Source organism: Anopheles aquasalis, chromosome 2 (assembly GCF_943734665.1).
Source record: "Anopheles aquasalis chromosome 2, idAnoAquaMG_Q_19, whole genome shotgun sequence".
NCBI lineage: Eukaryota > Metazoa > Arthropoda > Insecta > Diptera > Culicidae > Anopheles > Anopheles aquasalis.
The window spans coordinates 40,989,108-41,011,128 of record NC_064877.1 but is presented as its reverse complement, the minus strand read 5'-3'; the positions used below and the strand labels follow the sequence as shown (position 1 = coordinate 41,011,128).

The following is a 22,021-nucleotide window of genomic DNA, read 5'->3' as shown; positions in this document are numbered from 1 at the left end:
CGTGCGGTCTGTGGTTTGCCGGTGGGACTTCGTCCGGATTTTAGGATGCGCTGTGTGATTTCCGGGACCCACGGCCCGGCTGGGAGTCCCGAGGCTGGTGTTTGCTTCAATAGACAGCACAAGCGACACGGAACGGGAAATAAAAGAGGATTTGAGATCTTTGAGGTGCGCTTCAACATAGGAAGAGGGGATTGTTTGTGTGGCCTCCCAATTTATGTTCCCTTAATACCGTCCTTCTGCGAAAGCGACGCGCGCTTTTTCACCTCGTAAAGGTGTGTCTTTACGACCTGGGCGACTCGAACCACCGAACGATGAACGGATGGACGAGCGGAGAACCCAAGGTGACCCAAGTCAACGCACACCCGCGTCAACTTGCTTTGGGACGACGTGGTTAGATGAATAATGATGGTCATAATGATGATGTCTCGATTCTCTGGGCCGCACTCCGGATCGATACAAGCCCCGACGACGACGACGAAAACGCAAGGACAACCGACAGATGTCCTGTTCCGTCCGATTCGGTTGCCTCTCTTCCTTGTCACTTACTGTGATCCTCACCAAACCGCACGAGGAAGGATGGATGATTGGAGCTGCTGGAAAGGTATAATAAGATACGAATTGTTTCTTTCCGAGCCTTTGGCTTCCGCCTTAACCTGGAACCCACGTTTCTTCTGTCGCGACAAGTTCTTCTTTGCTTCATTGCAACACAATTCTATGTCCGCAATGGGTTCACCATGGGTTTGTAATTGCCGTTGATGCGCAGGTAGCAGACCACTACTGCGGTGTCTGCTGATGATGATGCACGAAGGGTGGCCGTGGCCTAATCCGTTTAACCTGCGTCACTGGGTAGCATTATCTCACTTCATTACATCATGTTCGTGATGGACTCGGACGACGGCGTATGGACGATTTGCGATTATGACAGCCACACGCTACATGACGCCACTTATAGCTAGTCGCTTGGATGGTCGCAACACATCATATGTTTTGGGTGCAGCACGAAGAGCCACCAAGTCTCGGCTATGCGGGCGGGATTATGCGGTAGTCAACATGGCTCCCTCGAAGGGTTTGAGGTCTACAAATTCGAGCCTCGATGCTCTACAGAAGAACGATGACGAAGGTCCGTGGATTCGGAGTTGTTTGAAGTTGCGTCCACATAAACTGCCAGCTAGCCAGCCAGCCAACCATCCAGAACTGGTGCGCACCAGGGCCTGGTTCCAAACGATTAACTTTGTGCCCTCTAGCCGTCCGGCTGCCTCGTCCACTTTACTCAACCTTTTTTGTTTTTGGTGGGGAAAAAATGTTTCGCGAAACCTCGGCGCCCAAGAACAGATGCACTTAAAGTTTGACTGACCTTGGATTGGGCTGCGGCTCCCTCAAACCAAACCAAAGACCCCCTTGCATGGAGGTGGCTCAGCATATCTAATGTGGCCAAGAGGAAAATCAATAACCGAGCATTTCAGCCGCTGATGGTTGGCTCTGCAGCTCGGATTGAATGGCGCTGATGGTTGGTTGTGTCCGTTCAAGCGTCTGCTACCGTCGCTGGTCGTCGCTTCTTAGTCGTGCGAGGTGCCACGGTGCTCCAACTGGGCCACCAGACGAGCAACCAGCACACCAGAGCGTGTACCTACCGCGCGCGAGAGAGAGAGCCTTGAGAGCTTTGTCCTTCACCTGGTCATGATTGAGTCGGATCGATGCCAGGATGTCGGTTGGTTGGTTGGTTTCTCCTTCTTTTTTCAAATTCCTTTCCGTTCGTCCGACTGGTGTGTCATGTGTTTGGAGTTTTCGCGAAAAAGAAAATCCCCGAAGAAGCGGAACGGAAGTTGTGGCGTGCGTGTTGGTTGCGGTTTGCCGTTTCTGCCCCTTTTGCTTCGGCTCAGTCTGGGGCATCCTGGTGGGCAACCGAGAATGATGATGATGATGATGATGGTCGGTCAGTTGGTTAGCTTTACGAGAATTATGAATTCGCGGTTTTTTCCTTCTTCTCGTCACTCCAAACGCGAGATAGTGCGCGATTCGGTCAAGTGAAACGAATTCGTGTTGCTCGAATTTGTAAGTCAAGGCTGCGCAGCACTCTACAGAAGAAGAAGAAGAAGCTGGTTCGTGGATTCTTAATGTGGATGGAATCACGTCACGTCACGCGGCGTCTTCTGCGGGTTTGTGGCGCGTGTAATTGGAAACTCATGGTAATATCGGTCGGATCCGTGGCCTTTCGATCCGGGCCACGAGCTTGTTCTAGCGTGATGCGCTCGTCGCCGTCCACGGCATGACACGGTTTGCAGCTTTTATTGAACGGGGGGGTCCTTTTTTTTATAAAATATTCATCAAAACGATCGTCATCAAACCGAGTGACGCGCAATCGGACGGACGGACGGAAGGACAAGCTCCAATGGCCGCTGGTCGAACGAAAATGACCGACACCACCATCACTGAACCTGGGATGGTGGTGGTCAGGTATCACATTACGGTCCCTGAATCTGAGACACTTAATTGCCCAAATCTGCGCACGGTGTCTGTCTTTTGTTTAATGAGGTGATCGCGTCGTATCTTCACGCTCCACAAGGCGACAGATAGTTGGAGCGCAAAATGAGCACCGGATGTAGCCTCTGTCCCCTGTCCTGTCCTGGGGAGGATGGATGGTGGTAATTCGATGCCCCGTGGCCGCCGGTTGATGTCCTTTTCTTTTCGACCGTTGGCGACCTTCTAAGATAATCGGGAAGAAAGGGGGGGGGGGGGAGAATTTGACTAATGAGATAGCCCTTCACCCTCATTATATCGTGGGCTGCGTTTTTTTCTTCGCATTCCGTAAACCCACGGTTCGAATTTGACCAATTTTTGGAGCCACCTCCATCTTCCTTTATCATTCAGAATCGTGGTCTTAAGATCGCTGCTGAGATGAATGAAGGCCAGACGTATTAATCATCGGCGTGTTATCTTCCGCTCTTCCCATTCCAGATATAATGGCTTTCTACCACAGGGCGATCGCGGCCGGCGTCGATCGAAGTTCGTCCTGTACAAGCGGGCGGAGCCGAACGGCGTCAAACGCTCCAAACACTACATCGTCCAGTCGCCCCAGACGTCGCAAGCCATCCTGAACGCCAAGCAGCACTCCATTTCGTACACACTGTCCCGCAGCCAGGCCGTCATCGTAGAGTACAAAGAGGATCCGGACACAGACATGTTCCAGGTAGGTTCCCGGTTCCGGGGTTCCGGCTTCCATTCCTTCTGTTAGATCACCTCCTAGGGCCGACTTCGGATATTAAAGGCCACAGAGTTCGATCCCGGCCAGTCAATGAATCGTGGCACAAGGTGTTTGCTTTCTCCGTTGGACCACCCCTCCCCGTTGAATGCTTGACCGTTCGCAAAAGGTTAGATCTTCCGCGAAGGAATCCCACCTGCGGTGCGGTGCGGTCTTCCTGCGAATCTCGTCGCCCCGGTTGGGGGCAAAATGGCCGAACACGGGGTTAATAGGTGGGATGACTTCCATTTTTTTTTTTCGGTCTGCATCTCGCGACCTCTCGCGGGGTCCCCACGGCCAAGAAGTGTGTCACCGTTTCCTGTTTGTTCCGTAAATTGCTGGCCGTTAGTTCCGCCATAGGGGTGTGGTGGACGAGATAACTGGAGGGTCTCTCTCCCTTTCTCTCTCTCTCTCTCTCTCTCTCTCTCTCTCTCTCTCTCTCTCTCTCTTTCTTTCTCGCTCTCTCTCTAGCACACCCTTTGCGAGGATTTCGTAAGGTGAGGCGTTTGTGAGGACAGTGATTAGATGATACGCGCCCCCTCGAATTTCCCATTGAACTTTGTTTGAGTTTTCCCATGACCAACACCTCCCCTGCATGCCTCGCCTGTCTGCCTGGCCTGTCTGTCTGCCAGCCTGCCGAAGGTCATCTGCTGTGGCGCCTTGGATGAATTGTTTGTCTGAAACGGAACTGCACCTCTGGCACTCTGCTGCTGTTGTTGTTGTTGTGCAAAACATAAGGGAGTTTTGCGAAATGTTAGCCCCGATTGTTTTGAGACCTTAAGGGGGCCTGGGAAAAGGTGTAACACGTCACTAACGCGTGGTGCACTTCGTTCACGCTCACGCGGAACCATTACTGCATCGGGAGCTAACGCGCGCCATGTTTCTGGTGCTCTGGCGGAGTTGTTTCTCAAAATGTTTTTCCCTCCAAATCGCTCCACTCCTTGCACAGAGAGGTGTGCGCATTCTCAGGGTGTGAGACCGGAACGTGACCTCTTCACCGTTGCACATGCACCAGCACCGGCACATGGCCTTCAGCGGTATGGTGCTGCCACGTAGCAACGCGGAAGAAGCACGTCGACGACTGCAGCTTCATAGCTTAGGCGAGATTAATGATCAACAAACAAACAGCGAGGCGACGCCGCCTCCATTGCTTTTCTGTTTCTTTCTCGCCATCATCATGGTGTCGTCTGGGGGCATTATTACGTTTTGCCAGCGTGTCGCCCAGGCTTGTGACTAAGCGGTGTGTGCCATGAGGGCCGTTGCGTGTTGCGCCTCGCCTCGCAAACGCCCGTGGCCACGGTGTTCAAGAATCTTCGTCCATTTCCTTGTTTGTCGATGGCTTAGGCTTATCGCCATGCTGCCGATGGCCGGCGGCCCGTCCAGCCTTCCGGAAACTTCAAATTGATGGACGTATTTTTCATTCCAGCTTTTCCATCGTCTTCTCAGAAGATGTTTCAATTCTTTCACTCACTCTATCTGAGCACGGAGTGAAAATCATTTCAAAATCTCGATGGATTCCATCAATATCACTGCAGCCGCACGGAAATGGAACCCATTAGACCGCGGCTCGGGTCGGTTCTAACTGGGTCGATCCCATAAATCCCCCCATGACCGCGAAGGTGAAGAGAACGACGATACTTTCCGGCTTAATGAAATCGATAGTTCCGCTGCCGAGGGCTTTAGTTCGTTGCGTGTGTGTCGTGGGGGAGAGGGATTAGTGCCATAAATCATCCGGCTATCACCCAGGGCATTATCGTGATGGTTTCGCCACACTCTTCTCCCCCGTTCCGGATGTCTTGTTGTGTGCTTTGTTGCGATCAGTATCGCTAGTATCGCGTCGCTGACGTTTGAGCGCCAGTTGACTGTTATCAATAGGGGATAGTTTCGTTCAGCAATATGCCGGTCGCCAAAGGAAGGTTGCCGGTAATTTTCTGGACCAGTATCATTGGTGTTTCAAGGTAACGTCGAACCACAATCAGGTCATGATAGAAGGTCATGCGCCACCCAGTTGCTCAAGAAGGTGATTGGATTGATGCATGTACTGTTCGAAGTACAATTTAAAAAAAAGTGCAATGGTAATGCTATTTTTTGGGTTAATATCGACTAGTTGCTATTGCTAACACAGTGTAGCATTACTTTAATGTTCGAAACAGAAACAGTATAGTTGCTTCACGGTTCCAAGAAAAACAAATTTTGCGACAGTAAATGAAGCCATTTGTTGTATTTATCGGAAAAATGGCATAACTTACTCCAGCCTCCCGTTTGCATAAGTGAGTAAACCTTGATTGAAACTATATTGCTTTTATCATTTATCCTCCTTTGGGGGCTTAATGTACACCTCTGCGACCGTTTTTGTTTTTTGATAACATCTAATAAACATAATTTGATCTTCTTTCTGGTTTCCGGAATCATTTTTTTATGATGGAAGATAACAAGATTAACTTTAATAGAATTTTATAGTTGATTTCCATGCTTATCCCAATCGGTGATGAAATGAACACAACAATTATGCATTTAACGGACAACAGTAATGTATTTACCGTAAACATTCATTGTCTTGGTGGCGGTTTGTAGACGTTACTGTTTGTACTTGATGTCGGTTGTCGGCATCGATGACAGGTGCGTTGCTGCGTCCGTTGCCCGAGCGCATATCCATAGGCGACACTTTTCCGTTTCGTGTCATCGGAGTGATGCTGCTGCTGGTGCATTATAGGGCTCGGGGGTTTTATTCCATTACGCCGAAGTAATCCAAAACCCAACCGAGAGGCTCATGTTTCTCGGATCCTCCCTTTCCGGCGATGGAAAGCCGCACCTTTTCTCCATTTGAACTGGGCCAATGGCGTTTTAATAATTTTATTTGCTCCCTATGCCTGCCACGCCATGCAGCTGATAGTCTCGTGTATGGCAAACATTGTATGCGCCCCTGTCTGCAGCATGTCTCAGTGTGTAGACCACCTCTTTACGGCGGATGTGCCAGGGTAAATGATCCAACATGCGCCAGCAACGGCTTACGTGTTCCTTTAATTCTACATCACTTTCAGAGATTCTGCACGGCGGCATTCAATCCTTCCAAACTCTTCCATTTTCTTTTCCTCGATCAGTCGATCGTATCGTCTCCGTATGGCCAATACCTAAAATCCAGTGCCAAGTACAGCCGGGTGCCATTGTGTTTGTTGCGTGTGTGTTTTTTACATTAGTGTCATCGTCGTCGGGCTGTGCGTTGGGTGCTGTGGCCCCGTTATGGTTCGCTGACCGATGGTCACCGGGCGTGCCCATCTGTACGTCCGCCGTAGCCGGAACGAAATTGGATATCGAAAGCCACTGCAGCTTTCCAGCTTTTGCTCACCACACCGATCGTTTCGGTGATGCCACTTCGCCTCAACTGTATCCAGCTGCAAGGTGCAGCTCCATCGATTGCCCCCCACCATGCCAGGCCACCTCAGTTCCGCCTTAGTTGAGTGCGCTTCGTTCGTTCTGCACAACAACAGTACCTGGATGGTACAGCATTCGCCTCTATCAATGTGTGTCACTCAAGAACGATTCATCATCAACATCACGGAGCATTAGCGGTTGATGTCACATTAAAGGTGACCTGGGGGTTGTGGGAACTTGTGGTGTGGTCTCGGCCAGAGAGAGAGAGAGAGATAGAGAGAGCGAACTATTCGATGCTAAGCTCTTTGCACAGCACTGGTCCTGCACACAAATCGAACCTCATGCCAACATGAGTTGCTAACGACCGGTGAGGTCAAACCATTAGCTTCATTGCTAAGCTCTCTTTCTCTTTCTCTCTCACTCAATGCACTTGCTTGATGCACGTTTTGTCGTTCTGCTGCTGCTGCTGCCGCTACTGCACCTTTATGCGGAACGATGCGCTCACGTCGACTCTAACACAGTGCGTCACAAAACAAGCGAGATCCGATGCTAGTTTATTGCTGCAGTTGGTTTGCCGCAAACTCCTCTCATGACACGCATTTCCTTAATTCTGTAACAAACCTTCTCGTGCCACGATGCCGCATAATAACGCGCCAGTCGGCCCCTGGGGGGCCGTCCGTGGGAGTGAAATGTAAAAATAGTTGCACCGCGAGAGCACAACGCCAGCGAAGCAGAAGTCAGCGAACTTTTCGGGCGTCACACGACAACCACGATGCGCTGGTGCAGCAACAGCAATAGCGAGCGTGCGAGTGGTTTGCGCCGAGATGCATCGATGCCGTCGTGGCCTTTCGGAGAGGCATTGACCGCTCGCTCGCGGGTGGAACACAGCATCGGGAGCAGAATCGATAAGGGGGGGGGGGGGGGGGGGAGACGCTTTGGGCTCAGAGAATGGTGTTCGACCACGTCCATCCATCCACCCGTCTATCGCTATCTCGGACGGTTGGATTTTATTACCTTCAACAGAGCATTACTAGCGTGCTCTATCATGTCGTGCGGCGTGGGGCACGTTCGAAAGATGCGCTCCAGAATGGTTTCTGTGGGCGGTAGAACGCTGCCGCCGGTCGGTTGGTTGGTTTGGTCGTTTTATGTGCAAACTACTAAACTAAAACTCTAAAAATCCCCCGACTTCCGGCATTTACGATCGACGATTGTTTAATTAGCTCGATGGAAACTGGCCCATTTCCTGACAGTATCTGTGGCGTATCCGAGCTACGCATCCGAGATGACCCAACCAGCGCCGAGCAGGAAGCGAAATAGCATTAAAATGAATTTTCCGTTCGAAAATGAACCGAAGCTGCGTGTGGTTTGGGGCGGAAGAAGGTTAAACCGTTGTTGATTTATGCTTTTACCTAAATGGTGGTTGTCTTTTGTTTTTTTTTTCGAATAAAATGATTAAAAATTCCAAAATTCACGGGCTGCACATGAAGCTTGATGTTCTCCTATGTTTTGGAGCTTCTCATTCGAAGCGTATATTGACGTATGGACGGACACCTCTTGCTTCGCATCAAAACAGCTTACGATGAGCTAATGTTTCATTCGTCTGTCACGGATCCGAGATCTCCCCTGGACCCCCGTGCGGCGGGAGAACGATTCTATTTTTACTAGAGCACCATCATCGTCCCCACCGCGAGGCTCTCTAATGAGCTTCTAGATGCTCGTTCTGTAGAATGCCTCTCGTTTTATCGTTGCCCGTCGTGTATTTCTTCTCATTATTGTTTCCGTGTGCGGGGTGCTTGGTACAGCCGCGTTAAACGAGGCAAGCAGTGAGTCTAATTACCTTCGCAATGACCGGCGGCTGGCTTTTGGTGCATCAAATCGGTCAATAACCTAGTTTACGATGAGTCGGATGAGAGTCACTTCAAATAGACGAGGAATATCAGCAGCAGCGTTCTAATGCTACGCGCATAAGTTGCTGCTGCTGCTGCATCTTCGCCAACGCAAGAGATTGCAGTGTGCACCGTTGCAAATACACCCCCCGTCGTCGATGCGACTATTTATAGCTCTCCAGGGGCCAGGGGAGTGTCTTGATTGATTAAAAACAATATTTTCCCAAAAGACGGTCACTGTAAAATTGCAATTTCCGCTCCATCGTTTGGTATTACTTCCCCTTTCGGCTTCCCTGTTCACCAAGTGATGTGCGCCGCTGCCCTGTGCCTGCTGCCTAATTTACGCAAGAAGCCCCTCGAGCGAAAGGAAAACTGGGACGCATTATTGAAATCAATTTTTCCATTTAACGCCTTGCGCGGGGCCATATTTAGCAAACTCTCTGGCACAGAAGGCAAAGGGAGAGTGGGTCGAGCTCTGGCCGGCGGCACTTTTTGTGCGTTGTTATGGCTTCCACTGGAGTGTGAACGAACCGAGGAGGAGACCGGAACGGAAACACTTCTTGGGCTGCCACCCGAGAAGTGGTTCTTAGTGTGGCGCTCGGTGGTTGTGCAATGGCGACTGAATTGAAATCTCAACTCATTGGGTCAAGGATGCGACCGTATTCGCTCGCCCTTCGCCTAGGCGTAGTGCCTGGTGCTGCTGCTGCTACTGCTTTTGCATGGTTTCCCCTTCACTGACCCGAGGGATATTGGATACCGTTTTCATAGCGGCCACGTTTCCGACGAAACTCCAAGTTAACTTTCGTGCTACGAGTATCAGCAATTTGCTTCCAAAGTTTTAGGTTTTATCACGGAGCACAGACGCACGCCAGTCATCAGTTTCGATTGATGTTTTGAGTTTTATGGTCCGGCCGTGGCTGGCCAACGACGTTTGTGCCTGACATTTATGCGCCCAACCGCACTTCCACCCAGACAACCGTGTGCGTCATGCGTGAAATGTCGCCAAAGACGCGGCCGTAAAGCAGCATGACATTTCATTTCTCATCTTTCCTCGTGAAAAGACTGTGTCAATCGTCAAAGTTATCGCGAAAGTTGTGGAGATTTACGGCGGGAAATACATTTAAAATGTTCCTGCGTTGACCTTCTTTCTTTGAGTAGAGTTGGCATTATTCAGAGACTATCGAGCAGAATCATTCGCATGAATCGGAGCGAGTAAATGCGTGGCGATCGACGATCGCGAGAAGCTTTTCTTTCTTCCTCTGTGGTAGGGCGAGCGTCTGGAGATTTGTGTGCCCAGCAGCAGCAGCGTGATGTTTATGTTCTTTCCTTGTATATTTTCGCAAACGCGACCCCAACTGGCCTGGCCACAGGATAAACTCATTAGAGATCGCGAGCCGATCCTCTCCCTCTCGGTGGCTGGCGCAGATGAAGTGCATTGTTTCTTCTTTTGCTCGCTGGGTAGCGCACCGACGAGAGGAAGTGAGTGAGTTGCTGCAACGCCAATGGCTCTTCCCGGTCATGCCGCGCTTTGGGCGGCGACGGTTGTTTGTTTTCAGTTTCCGTTCCGTCCGGTTCCGATGGGGGTTCCGAATGTGGTGATGAGTTTTGTTGTGCTTGGGTTACGGATTTATGTTTTTTTTTCTGAATGCTAAAAGCATTTAATCTCAGCTTCAGCATCGCTTTCGTTTCGCTTGTGCACGTTCACCCCCGGTCAAAGTCACTTCCCGTGATGGTGTCCCGCTGGTGTCTCTCTCACACCAGCAAGGCCAGACGATCTGATTGCCGTGGCATGGAAGCGCTTTTGGAAGCGATCGTAACGTAATCGTCGAATGCATTGGCTTCCCCGGCGTTTTGCTTCATAATTGAGCAAAAACAAAATGTTGAGAAGAAAAAAAAAACAAATTTATGCTCTTGCCGCCCCGCCCCCTTCATTCCTGGCGCGAGCAGACGGAACGCTTGCGCGCCGCGCGATCTGAAGATGATGTATCGCTCCTCGCAGATGCATTCATTCCTTTGGTTCTGGTGTTCTTCTCAGGCCCACGGCCTGTGTTGCAGCAGCTGTGTACTTGTTGATGCATGGATTATTGTTGGCGAGCAACTTTTGGTGGCTGGCGGAAGACAAAGTAATGCACAAGGAGACACGCGGGACGTGGCAGCAACAGGAGGGGGGGGGGGGGAGAGGAGGAGGGGGAGACAAAACAAACAAAAAGGCGGAGGGCGCTTGCCATTTCGCTGCACCGAGGGGGGATTTGTGCATCGTCGAACGGCGCGCCGGTTGGCAAACATCGCGAAAGAGAATTAATACGCTACCATCAGCAAGAAACCGTCTGGATGAGGAGGTTTGCAGACAAACCATTGAAGATGAGTTTTTTTTTGTAAACTTTTCCCTCCATTAAAACCACTTGAAACGACTGATAAGGGTTGTATGGCAATGATTTTTTCATCGGGAATGACCAATTATTCCGATATTCTTTACGTAAAGCATTCCTTACAACATAAAGGATACTGTACCAAGAATGTGTGCTATACTAGCGACGAATTTGGTCACTGGCCAGTCTGACCGAGTAACGTTAGTTGAAGGTTAGGAGACCTTCACATCGTGCCCGAATTTACGTAGCCAAGTAGTTAAGCATCTTTGCTCGGTGTCACTCCAGTTCGAGAATCCAGTCGAAGGTCGTCCCGTCTCGTCGGCGTTGTCTAGTGTGCAAATGTGTGCTGAACAATGTAAGCATCGTCCGTGGCAGAAAACAACCAGCAGCCGGAGAGGAGGATCATTGGCACGGATAACAGCATCACCGCTACTTCTCATTCACAAAGTGCACAGCGCACAAGTGTCCCTGAACTACCGTGGACGCGCGGATACCCTCGGTATATGCGAAACACGTGGCCGCGACGCAGAAGCACGTTGCACTTTCTTTGTGCGGCTGGTGTGCACCACCATCTTGCGAGATCTTGCATTTCTCTGCTAGACACAGGGGCCAAGATGAGATGGCGTGTGGTGTGTCCAACGTGCAGCAACCACCACCCAGCACCACAACCATTAGACGAGACGCGTGTTCGCGTGTCTGGGAAAGGCTTTTGCATTGTGCTGCCCCCCCTCCAGGTCTTTTGCACCGGGAATGTGTGGTGCTCCATTTCCCACCAACCAACGGAATCGTGTTTGCCGTTGGATTTATTGTTCATTTTATTGTCGCCGACCGTCGAAACGTTTCACCTCGCCGCCGACCCCTCGGTCCCGGGATATGCCGGCTCGTATCTATTAAAAGTGCTCGAATCGATATCGATCGGTTATCGGTTGCGGTGGTCGTGGCGCATCTGTCCCGGTCCATATCGTCACTGGTGGTCCCGCAGTGGTGGGTTCTTGGCACGGTTTCAAGGACTTTCCCGACGACGTCTAGCGACGACGGCGAGTGTTTAACGCGGTGAATGCAAAATCGTGATGAGATCGCAGCTGGCAATGGCAATGTGCAGGGACAGGGATTCCTCTAAGTACGGAGAGAAATGCGAGAGCGGATCGGATGCTCGGCAATGGTTCTGGCGGTGTCTGCTGCTGCCATGTTGAAGGACATGCGGCGAGAACAACGTCATCATCCCTGGGCTGCATTTGTTGTCAAGGGCGTTAGTGTGTTGATCCCTTTGGAAAAATCAATTTCCAGTGATGGCCATAGGTCACTTCTTTTGCAGCATCATTCCGTTTACGTTGCTAAAATCGGATAGACAAAAAGGTTGATGTACAGCACAGAAAGTATTTCAAGCATTTCCATTGGTCAAATGATGTACCGCTTATTCTACTTACCAAGTGACGTCCTGCTTAGCTGCACCATTAACTACCACCGGTACGCTCCAATCGGAATTGGTAATCCGGTGGGGCGATTCAACGCGCGATGCAACCCCGTTGGTTTCTCTTGCCATGGCTGGCTGCTGTACCTTCACCTTGGCTGAAGCACAATCGAGACACACTCAACATGGATGAGATTCAAGATGAGGCGCCGCGTTTTCGGTTATGGTTCGCCGGCGGTGCGATGGGCCACACGGCGTTTAGCGTTCAGTTTACTTCTTTTTTGGTCAATTGAGAAATGGCGAACCGAGGCCGCAACGGTCCGACAGAATTGTATAATATTCGCTGATCGCCATCATCGCCTTGGTTTGGCGGTCGGTGATGGTGGGTTACCAGCGTACCCCCATTGCTACCGATTGCAGTGCCGCGTGATCAGCGCCAACGATCGCAGCGTTTGGAAAGATGCGTGAAGCAACGGAGCCAGGCGTAATGCTCCCCCGTGAGGGCCACACAATCGTCAGCAGAATGGAATGGAATGGAATTGTTTCATTCGATGTTCGTTCAGATTCGAGATGTGATTTGCAGCAAATGATAGTCTCCTTTCGATTCTAAATAAGGCATGTTTCTTCTTTGATTTTGTAAGTTTATATTCAAAGTAATGCAATAAACAAAAGCTGGTCACAAATATGACCACCACATAATGACCACCATCATTTCAGTGACCTAAAATTGATAAATCATTCTCGCGAATGAGTGAAGATTTCTGCATTCGATTGGAGCTTTGAGCATTGAAAATATGTAACATTCGCTTTCATTATCTCACAACTAAGTGGTTTCTTCGGAAAATAAATTCTTGTTTGCGTCAATGATGGATGCGAGTGAAAGCCTTTTGCCCTTGGCATAGGCTGCATTGTATCATGTACTGATAGGAAAAATCATAATTACCCTTCATTATCATGTCTCTCAAACATCTGTTCTTTTCTCTTCCCTTTCAAACAGGTCGGTCGATCGTCAGAATCGCCAATAGATTTCGTTGTGATGGACACGCTGCCCGGTGATAAGAAGGACGCAAAGGTTCTGCAGAGCACGATTTCGAGATTCGCCTGCCGCATCCTGGTGGACCGCTGCGATGGGAACAAGGCCCGGATATATGCGGCCGGATTCGACTCCAGCAGAAACATATTTCTAGGGGTAAGTAACCGGGAGTTGTGTGCGGATTGCGATGGCATTTGCATTAACAACTGGCGGCTGTAGTTGACTTCATGAGAGATAAGTAAAGGCAATTCTTTTTTCCTGTGAACTTTACAATTAAGGTATGTTAGTACAAACGTGCGAATCCAGCTACTCCTGCCTGACGGGACTTTGGGATTTATTTGGAGATATTAAACATTTCATAAGAGTCCACGTAGTAAAAGTGTCAGTTTTTATGTGCTTGTGTCATTTCGATGTTCCATATTGTTTTACGACGCGACACCGGAAAGGTTGGAACGACGCCATAATAGACTGCCATTTGCATTCGGGTTCGTCTGTTTGCGGTCCGGTAATACCGATCTCGTCGTCTCACAGGGGTTGCGAGCGCGGATCACATCATATATTTCCTTCTCGAGCGCTACTGCGCAAGCTACGTACGTGGTGCAGTTTGTGGTCAACCAGTGTGAGTGGATTATTATGGGTTCACCGCTGCCTGTCTGCCACCACTCCTTCAGAGAGGGCGGTTAGTGCCAAGTGCACCTCATTACGATCACTCCTTGAGCACACCGTTCAACAGCTTAACGAGACGGATGAAACATACGCTTGGTGCCGTTATGGTTATCGAAACCTCTGCCTCTCGATTTTCTCTCTTTTTCTACACCTTGCCACCCTCCTGGCCACTAGCGTCGGACGAGCGGATCGATAGAATACGGAGCAGCGACGATTTGGGCGGTAATTTTGCAATCGGCATGAGGCCGTCCACTCATCCCATGGTTAGCGTTTTCGTAACAGAGCGAGGAAGGGGACCACAACGTCCATCATCTGCGCCCGGGTGCACTCGCCTTCACCGTGGAAAACCGCCACCTCTAGCGCGGACCGCGGCCCGTTGGTTGACTACCGCCCCTAGGAATTGCCTTCATTCGGAAAATTACGATTCCAACGATGGCACAGACCGGGTAGGTGCGGGCAGCAAGAAGCGAGAAAAAAGGTGAAAGGAACCGCCACTATCTCTCGTACGCACCACCCCGGCTGCTGATAGTGCCGGACGCACATCCGTGAACGGAACGGCAAGAAGAAAACCTTTCTTATGTCATTCCGAGACGAGACGACGAGGTGATCGCGGCTGCGAATAGTAAATGAGAAAGCATATGCGGGCTCGCAACCGGTTTTTGGGGTGGGCCGTCAGTGGGGCCTCATGTTTACCAGATGGGTTGGTGGCAGTGCGATGAGAAATCATCGAAGCGCGAAGCCGATGTTACGATGTAGTCGACGTCAGTTTTCCGTCTTCCCCGCCAGTTGACAATCGTCACGATGGTGGAAAAGAGTACCGGCGGTGCCGGAACAGGTTCCATCAAGTATGGCCATCTTTATAGTTAGGCCTCGCACGCCGCGGCTGGTGGTCACGATCATTGGCAAACGCGCTTGGCGGGTAGAGCACCTTAACAACATCCATCCATACCGCATGGAACCAGCCGGTGAACCGGTATACGACGCTGCCACCGTTGATAATGATAATGAAAGCAGGGACCAGCTGGTTATGGTGAAGGTTAAATGGCCGATAAAGCCCGTGTGACGTCTGTCGTTGACTTTTGCTGATCCGGGGTGACATTTGAATGCGTCGCTATGTTTGCAAACAATTTCGGCAGCTCATGTTTTGCACAAATATCTGTTTTGGTTTCTTTGAGACATGCTTGGAATAGGATCTTAATTTTAATGCAAAAATAGAACCACAAACAAGGCTAGACACTAGTGTTAATAGCACATGGGGTCTAAAAGGGGTCTGTTCCAGAATCAAATTTGAGTTTCTGGATAGGCTCGGATGGGTTCATTTCATCTCGAGTGTAACGTCAAAAACGCCGTTCAACTTGGAATGAATGGAGTTCCCCACCAGCAGTAGCGTATTGATATGTAAATCGTGGCTTCACCGGCATTTTGTGAAACAGGAAATGAAAGGGGCCCTCGCATGTGGTCTGTCCGTGGCACTGAACCTCACGCATACGCATTTTTTTTTCAGCGAATTCGATGAGATTTGACGCGAATTTGCCAAATTAGGTCAGCTGACTCATTAGAGAAGCGGATTCAAACCCACCACTAGCTAGCGGGCTAGTAAACCGCTAGTCATGAGGCCAAGAAAGAGGCCAAGTCCCAATTAATGCCGTGGAGCTGTGAAGTTACCGAGTTATCTTTTCTATTTGCTGCAAGAACGTAGAGACTAGAGAGGTATAATAGCAAAGTGCTAATGAACATGGCCTTTTCTCTGGAATGGCCGATGCGTGTTACAGGGACACTATTGCTTTCTCGGGTGTGTTGCGTGTGAGGTGCGGCTTAGGGATGCTACAACATCGAAACCTCAGCATGAGGCCACTGACTCGCCGGAGTCAGTTTCGGGCGACGTAAATAAAGAACAACGTCAATATAGCAACACCCCTTTCGTATGCTACCCCTGTCCTGTGGTTAACTTTCTCGACCGCGCGGGAGACGACGACAACAAAGAATGGTTCACCGTTTGCAGCCTCTCGCCCCTTAAGTCGCATTAATGGCTTTCACTACCTTCTCTATCCAGCTGTATCGCTGTTGGCTGGATCATTGTGGCCCCAGCTGCTTCCCTTCACCTGAGCTGAGCTGGCGTACCATTTTCGAATAAATCTTCTTGTTGAAAAGACAGTTTTGCGTCGTAGTTTTCGTAGATGGCCAAGGCTTCTTACCATAAGCGAGCGCATCTTAATGCGCTGCAGCACCATGTAAAGCATCGCATCGTGCGGATTGGATTGGATGGCTATTCTTTGTTTCTTTAGCACCATCAACATCCCGTCTACGTGTTGTCCGGATTCGAGACTGTAAATGCAAGCGGCGAGGTTTCGATCACGTACAAACATGCAACACCCGACGCGCCATAATATACCCGCACCGTGAAGCTTCTATTCGGTTGAAATTGGAAAGGGAACTGGTTGGAATCGATGACGACGACGGACACGGGTTGATGGGGTTGCAGAGCTTAAAATATGTTCTGAGAAAGAAACAAAAAAAAACAGTCTAAACTGGAGCGCAACGGGACTGCGCATTAACAGACAGCAAATAACAGTTGACTTCTCTGTCCGCCAAGACGGATGTCTTTGAAACATATTCTGCTGCTGAGCGGAATTGGGATTTTTCATCTTGCTGGAATGAGACGTTATTTTTTTAAACTGTACTCTTGGATCCTTTTCGAGATTTAAATTAATTTAAATGCTTTAATTTATGTTCCGTCTACAACAGGAAAAGGCAACCAAATGGCAGGATAATGTGGAGATCGACGGACTCACAACGAACGGAGTGCTGATTATGCACCCGAAGGGAGAGTTCTGCGGTGGTAACGCTGATTGTGGCCAATGGCGAGAAACGTCCGTCGGAGGGGATGTATTCAGCCTGCGTGAGTGCCGTTCCGCCCAGCAGAAGGGCCAACAGGTGTACGACGAGAACAACATCCTGCAGGACGGTACGCTCATCGATCTCTGTGGTGCAACGCTGCTGTGGCGATCGGCCGAAGGTTTACGTCATTCGCCGGTAAGTGTGACGCCATCGCTTGCGCCTTTGTTCAATCCTAACCAGCACCACATTCTGTGCCGTTCTATTCCAGACGAAAAAGGATCTAGAGAAGCTGGTGGATGAAATCAATGCCGGTCGACCACAGTGCCCGGTTGGGCTGAACACGTTAGTTATTCCTAGGAAAGTGTCATTGGGTGATCACGTCAATCAGCCTTACGTCTATCTAAATTGTGGTCATGTTCAGGGTGAGTATTGAATCGGCCCTCTTGCGATGCATGTGCAATGACTGCAATGGAATATTTTCAGGTCAGCACGGTTGGGGTCAGGATAAGAACACCAACGCACGCCGGTGCCCCATGTGTCTTGAGGTTGGTCCCGTCGTGACGCTGTGCATGGGAGTCGAGCCCGCATTCTACGTCGATTCCGGTCCGCCAACGTACGCATTTAACCCGTGTGGTCACATGGCCACGGAAAAAACGGTCAAGTAAGTACCGGCCAGTTCGATTCGATTATTGCATCGAGTTCCATTTGGCTAACACTGGCTTTCTCTCTTCTCTCTTTGCTTTTGCAGATACTGGGCAAATGTCGATATACCTCATGGTACCAACGGTTTCCAGTCGGTTTGCCCGTTCTGTGCGACACCGTTAGTTGGATCTCCGGGCTACATTAAGCTGATTTTCCAAGATAATCTAGACTAATTTCTTCAACATCAGCTGAACTGAAGAGAGTGACAGGCAGAGCGCGGAATGGCAGTGTTCGCACACTTGCTTCTCCTCCTTCTCCTTCCTCCTTCCGGTTTCTCGAGGCACGGGGCGCGTTTCGCAGGCTTAGTTGTAGTACTCGTCACTAGATAAAAAAGCGCCATCTGTTGATGGGTTGGCTAGTTGTATTTTTAGCTCCATCAGGCGGACGAAACTGTAATGTTCTCTTTCTCTCTCGCTCACTCTTCAGCGCGAGAGCGAGAGGCAAGAGCGCGATGTAAAGGAGGCTTTTCAGTTGAGAAGGATTTTATTTAGAAGTGTAGTGTTCCAATTCTATCGATATCAATGGATGGCGCATGGAAGAAGCTTGTGGAAGGGATAAAGATGTTTCTTTTACTTTAATTGCCTTCAGAACAAAGAATTATGTGTATCGAATGGGAGGAGTGGGCTCTTGACTGGGCGAGCAGACTGTGGCGGCAGTGCGGATCTAGTGCAGATGAAACTGAGACAAAATGTACCAAACTTAATTGCTAGCGAGTGAACGAAGCGTAAAAGGCACTTTCACGACTGTCAGTCTTATATCCTGCTCCCAAACGTAGAGGATACAAATGCTAAAGTACATGGTATAAGAACATTGCACATGACACAGCTAAGCGGCAACCAAAATGGAGCCTTGCGCGAGAAGAGTGTGAAGAAGACATTAGGCAGGTTCAACGATATGTCCAATAACGAGTTACTGTTTGCGTTTGAGTTCTCAAAATAAGCACACGGCCACGGTGTAACGGCCGCAGGCAGGAGTTCCGATCTGTACATCCACAGCCAGTCTCTCGACTCGATAGCCAAGAATTTTAGTGCGTTCAATATGTCTGTCTGTTTCACTTAGATTTACTTCGATCCACTCTAACCTTTCTATGCGTAGCTTTCTGGTAGGGTTCCGTCGGCGTCATAGTTCGTGTTGCGCTTATATAATTACACAAGATAGCGTGAACGCAGCAGCAATCGTCGTGATCGGTGGGCCTGCCCTAGAGGTGCCGAAATTCGTGTTGTGACTGGAGGTAGCAGGAGGATTAGAAGAAAACACACAGCGAAACGTTGATCGTTGATCGTTGATCGCGTGGATAGAATGAATTCATCCATTTCTACGGCTAGGCAGGCCCTCGCTCACACTAGGCTAGGCTAGACTTGAATTGCAACCATCATCATCATCAGCAATGCACACGTGTGTTAGGTTACTGCCTTCAAGTTCATTTATTCTGCGTACGCTGCCGATGCGACGCTGAACCTAGCGGACTGATAAGTGTTTCTAAAATATTCCTTTTTTTTTAAATAAATGTTTTCCCTCAATGTTTTCGAAGCGCCATGAGTTTAACCGTTTTGGTGGCCCAGGGGAGCGTAACGGTTGAAACGAAATCGTCAAAGATCCGGATTACATTCACTAGCTATCAGGAAAGGGCAACGTAGTAAAGTAGAAAGCGAAATGCTCCGTGAAAGGCAACAAGACAACCTCCGCACGCTCGTCAGACCATCAAAAGCAGCTTAGAAGGTGAGACGGACGGGAATGAATAAACCGCATAAAAACACGGTGAAAACGACGGCCGAACGATCGTGTAAAAAGTACTGATAAGAAAAACTGCATAAAATAATTAGTGGAAATAAGCGTGTGTGATGAACGCGTCGTGAAAAATAATACACTGCTTTTCGCATTTCTGTTTCAACTGGGTCTGTTGGGTTGGGTGGTAGCTGTGGAAGCATTGAGAAAAATAGAGGACGAGCCATCATCGAGTCCCGAGCTAAGCCGTTAGCTCATCGTTCACTGTACGCTATACCAGTGTAACCATTATTACTAATTACAGTTTACCCCCTTCGTGTGGAAACCAACAGCCAAGGTGAAATTATTCATCATTGTACCTCGCGCAGGGGCGACGTAATTGCAATCCTTCCTGTCATTCATTCCACCTCGACGACCCATGGACACACTTTTGAGCGAGGCTCCAAAACGCCGGTATTCAGGAGACGGTTGGTGGAAGGTCGTCCTGTTGAGAGCTACGAAGAAGTACAAACATTTTAATTGCTTGCCGCGGTTCGCACTCGCCTCGAAACTTTCGGTCGAATTCTTTACATTACCGTGCAAGAGCAGTTGTCACCGCTGTCAACGTGAACATGATACTCCAAACCCCGAGCCTCGCAGGTCCTCCGTCGTCGCGCCACCCTTCTCTCCGTTCGGCGATGCTGCTCACGGATGGAGCCAAACCTGTTCGCATTTTGCTGAAAAATCGCTCATTTTCTGGGTGCGGCGTCATTTCTCAACCAATCTAATGGCTTCGTGGTTGTACCAACAGCATCGCTCGAAAGAGGAAGAACGATGCGGACAAGGTTAAGATGAGTCAGCAAACATGGCAAACAACGTCTTGATCTTCGTTATCATCTTGGGGTGGTCATAATTTTAAATTTATTAAAACCCTCCTCATCGCCGTCACAGCCACCGTGCTTACCGCGTTGCACGTGCAGGAACAACAATACGGAAGCTGTCTTTTCCGCCCGTTCAGTGGAGCATCCGGCACACTATGGAGCCCCGGGTGGTTCGAAAGAGGGCTCAGGAATTGAACACAGAGCTACGGATACAGTCAGAGTAAAGAGTGAGGCTGGAGCAGCAAAGAAAGATATTGTCCTTACCCTCCCTTTGCTCATCCATCGTTAGCATTTCCTGTGCATGCATTTTTCATCGACGTCATTCGGTGTCGCTCCCAGGGATAAGCATCGTTCGAATTCTTCCTTTCTCGACAGTAAAAGATGAGGAGAGATGTATACATTGGGGCCTTACAATGTGAATTGATTTGACCTGCCTTCAGTATTTGCTCTGAAATGCCTTCAACAGATTAATATTAGTATCTCATAACAACATGATAATACATGTCGCTTTCAACTTGGTTTTGATGCGCCTTACCAGTAATAGGAATTTGCTGTGCCAAGTATAGCTATTGATTTGATAAGCACTGCCCAGAAGAAATGCGCAGAATTGAATTGAAGACCACGATGGTTCATTCTTTTATGTTAGTTTCAAAATGCAATATCCCATCAAGGAATGCTGGAACCCATATTTCAAATCTAGGTTTCAGATCTCTCGAAGAATCCTATCTCTAGTGATTGTTGTCAAGCAACTAGAAAGAAAAAACGTTTTTAAATAGTTCGAAACAATCCCACATGCATGCCAGATGTTCCTCGCAGGCAAGAGCACATGACATCTGTCCACGTTTGCATTGTTCTTGATATCGAATGAAATGTAGGAAATACAAAAGAATTTTCCAGTAATGTTGCTGTACCTCTAACATCTAGAGAAGAGTGGCCCTCAAGGCGCAGTGCGAAGCCTTGGTTTCACATAAGCTGTGTCCAAGTGTAACGGAACCGATTGCCTCTATCGTTGCATTGCGTCGATGGCATCCGCTTTACACTGTCGCTGGATTAGCGATCCGAAAGTGATTAAAAACGACGATGAAAGGAACCAACCGACAGGTGGTGCAAGTATGGAAAACATCTTAGAACTCAATTCACAGCCGGCCCTGTCGTCGCTCAACGGTGTTATCACATTAAACATTCCGTGGCGCATCGCACACGGCCACCGGCGTGCACCAAGACCAAGGACGCCCAGAGAGTAACTACGTACATCTACCAGTCACCGCGCGTTTCGTTGCAACCTTGCGCGGACAGGCGCTGGATCCGATCCGCTCGTGCTCATGGAGACATTCCACAGAGATCCGGGGCACCGAACCATTTCTCACACTCGTAAGTGTCGGTGGCGCGTGAGATATGGCACCGGTCGCAGCTGCAAGCATTCGTGGATTCCCATTTCTCTTCATAAACGTTTGGTGCGGAACGGGCGGGAATGGTCCCCTCATCTTGGTTTCTTCCACGCTCCGCCCCGGAACCACCCCCCCCCCCCTCGTGGTGAGTGTTGGCGAAACAATTGCTGCAAACTGGTTCCACCCTTGCACACGGGCAAGGGCGGAGGATCGTTGGCCACCATCAAGAAAGTTTAACAGAATTTTTCTCTCCCTTTCCCCATGCTTCTTTCCCAAGCAATTCACGGGAAGAAGCAACAGCAGCAGCATTAGTAGCAGCGTCTCGCGTGCGCGTAGCAAGTGTTTTGGCAATCGCATCGTTCCGTTTCGTCGTGCATAAGGCATAAGGCATGTGGTCGGTAGCCGTTTGCCAACTGGCTCACCTAGTCAGCTATCAGCTTTATGTGACTTTAAAATTTCTTTGTTTCCATCCGGGCGATGGAACACTCTCAGGAGCGGCAATCCCTCCGCAACGCAATCCCTAAGGCTGACTT

The 22,021-nt window shown here is 49.5% G+C and overlaps 1 protein-coding gene across 1 annotated transcript in view; it reads left to right on the top strand.

The window, feature by feature from the left end:
- Window positions 1-19,406, top strand: part of LOC126581111 (protein pellino) — a 40,149-nt gene extending 20,743 nt beyond the window's left edge. The window contains exons 3-8 of the mRNA XM_050244573.1: window positions 2,956-3,187; window positions 13,274-13,465; window positions 16,721-17,008; window positions 17,082-17,235; window positions 17,297-17,474; window positions 17,562-19,406. Of these exons, the coding sequence (XP_050100530.1) occupies window positions 2,956-3,187; window positions 13,274-13,465; window positions 16,721-17,008; window positions 17,082-17,235; window positions 17,297-17,474; window positions 17,562-17,688 (1,171 nt within the window). The 3' untranslated portion in view covers window positions 17,689-19,406. The remainder of the gene's footprint in view (window positions 1-2,955; window positions 3,188-13,273; window positions 13,466-16,720; window positions 17,009-17,081; window positions 17,236-17,296; window positions 17,475-17,561) is intronic.
- The last annotated feature ends 2,615 nt before the right edge of the window (window positions 19,407-22,021 follow it).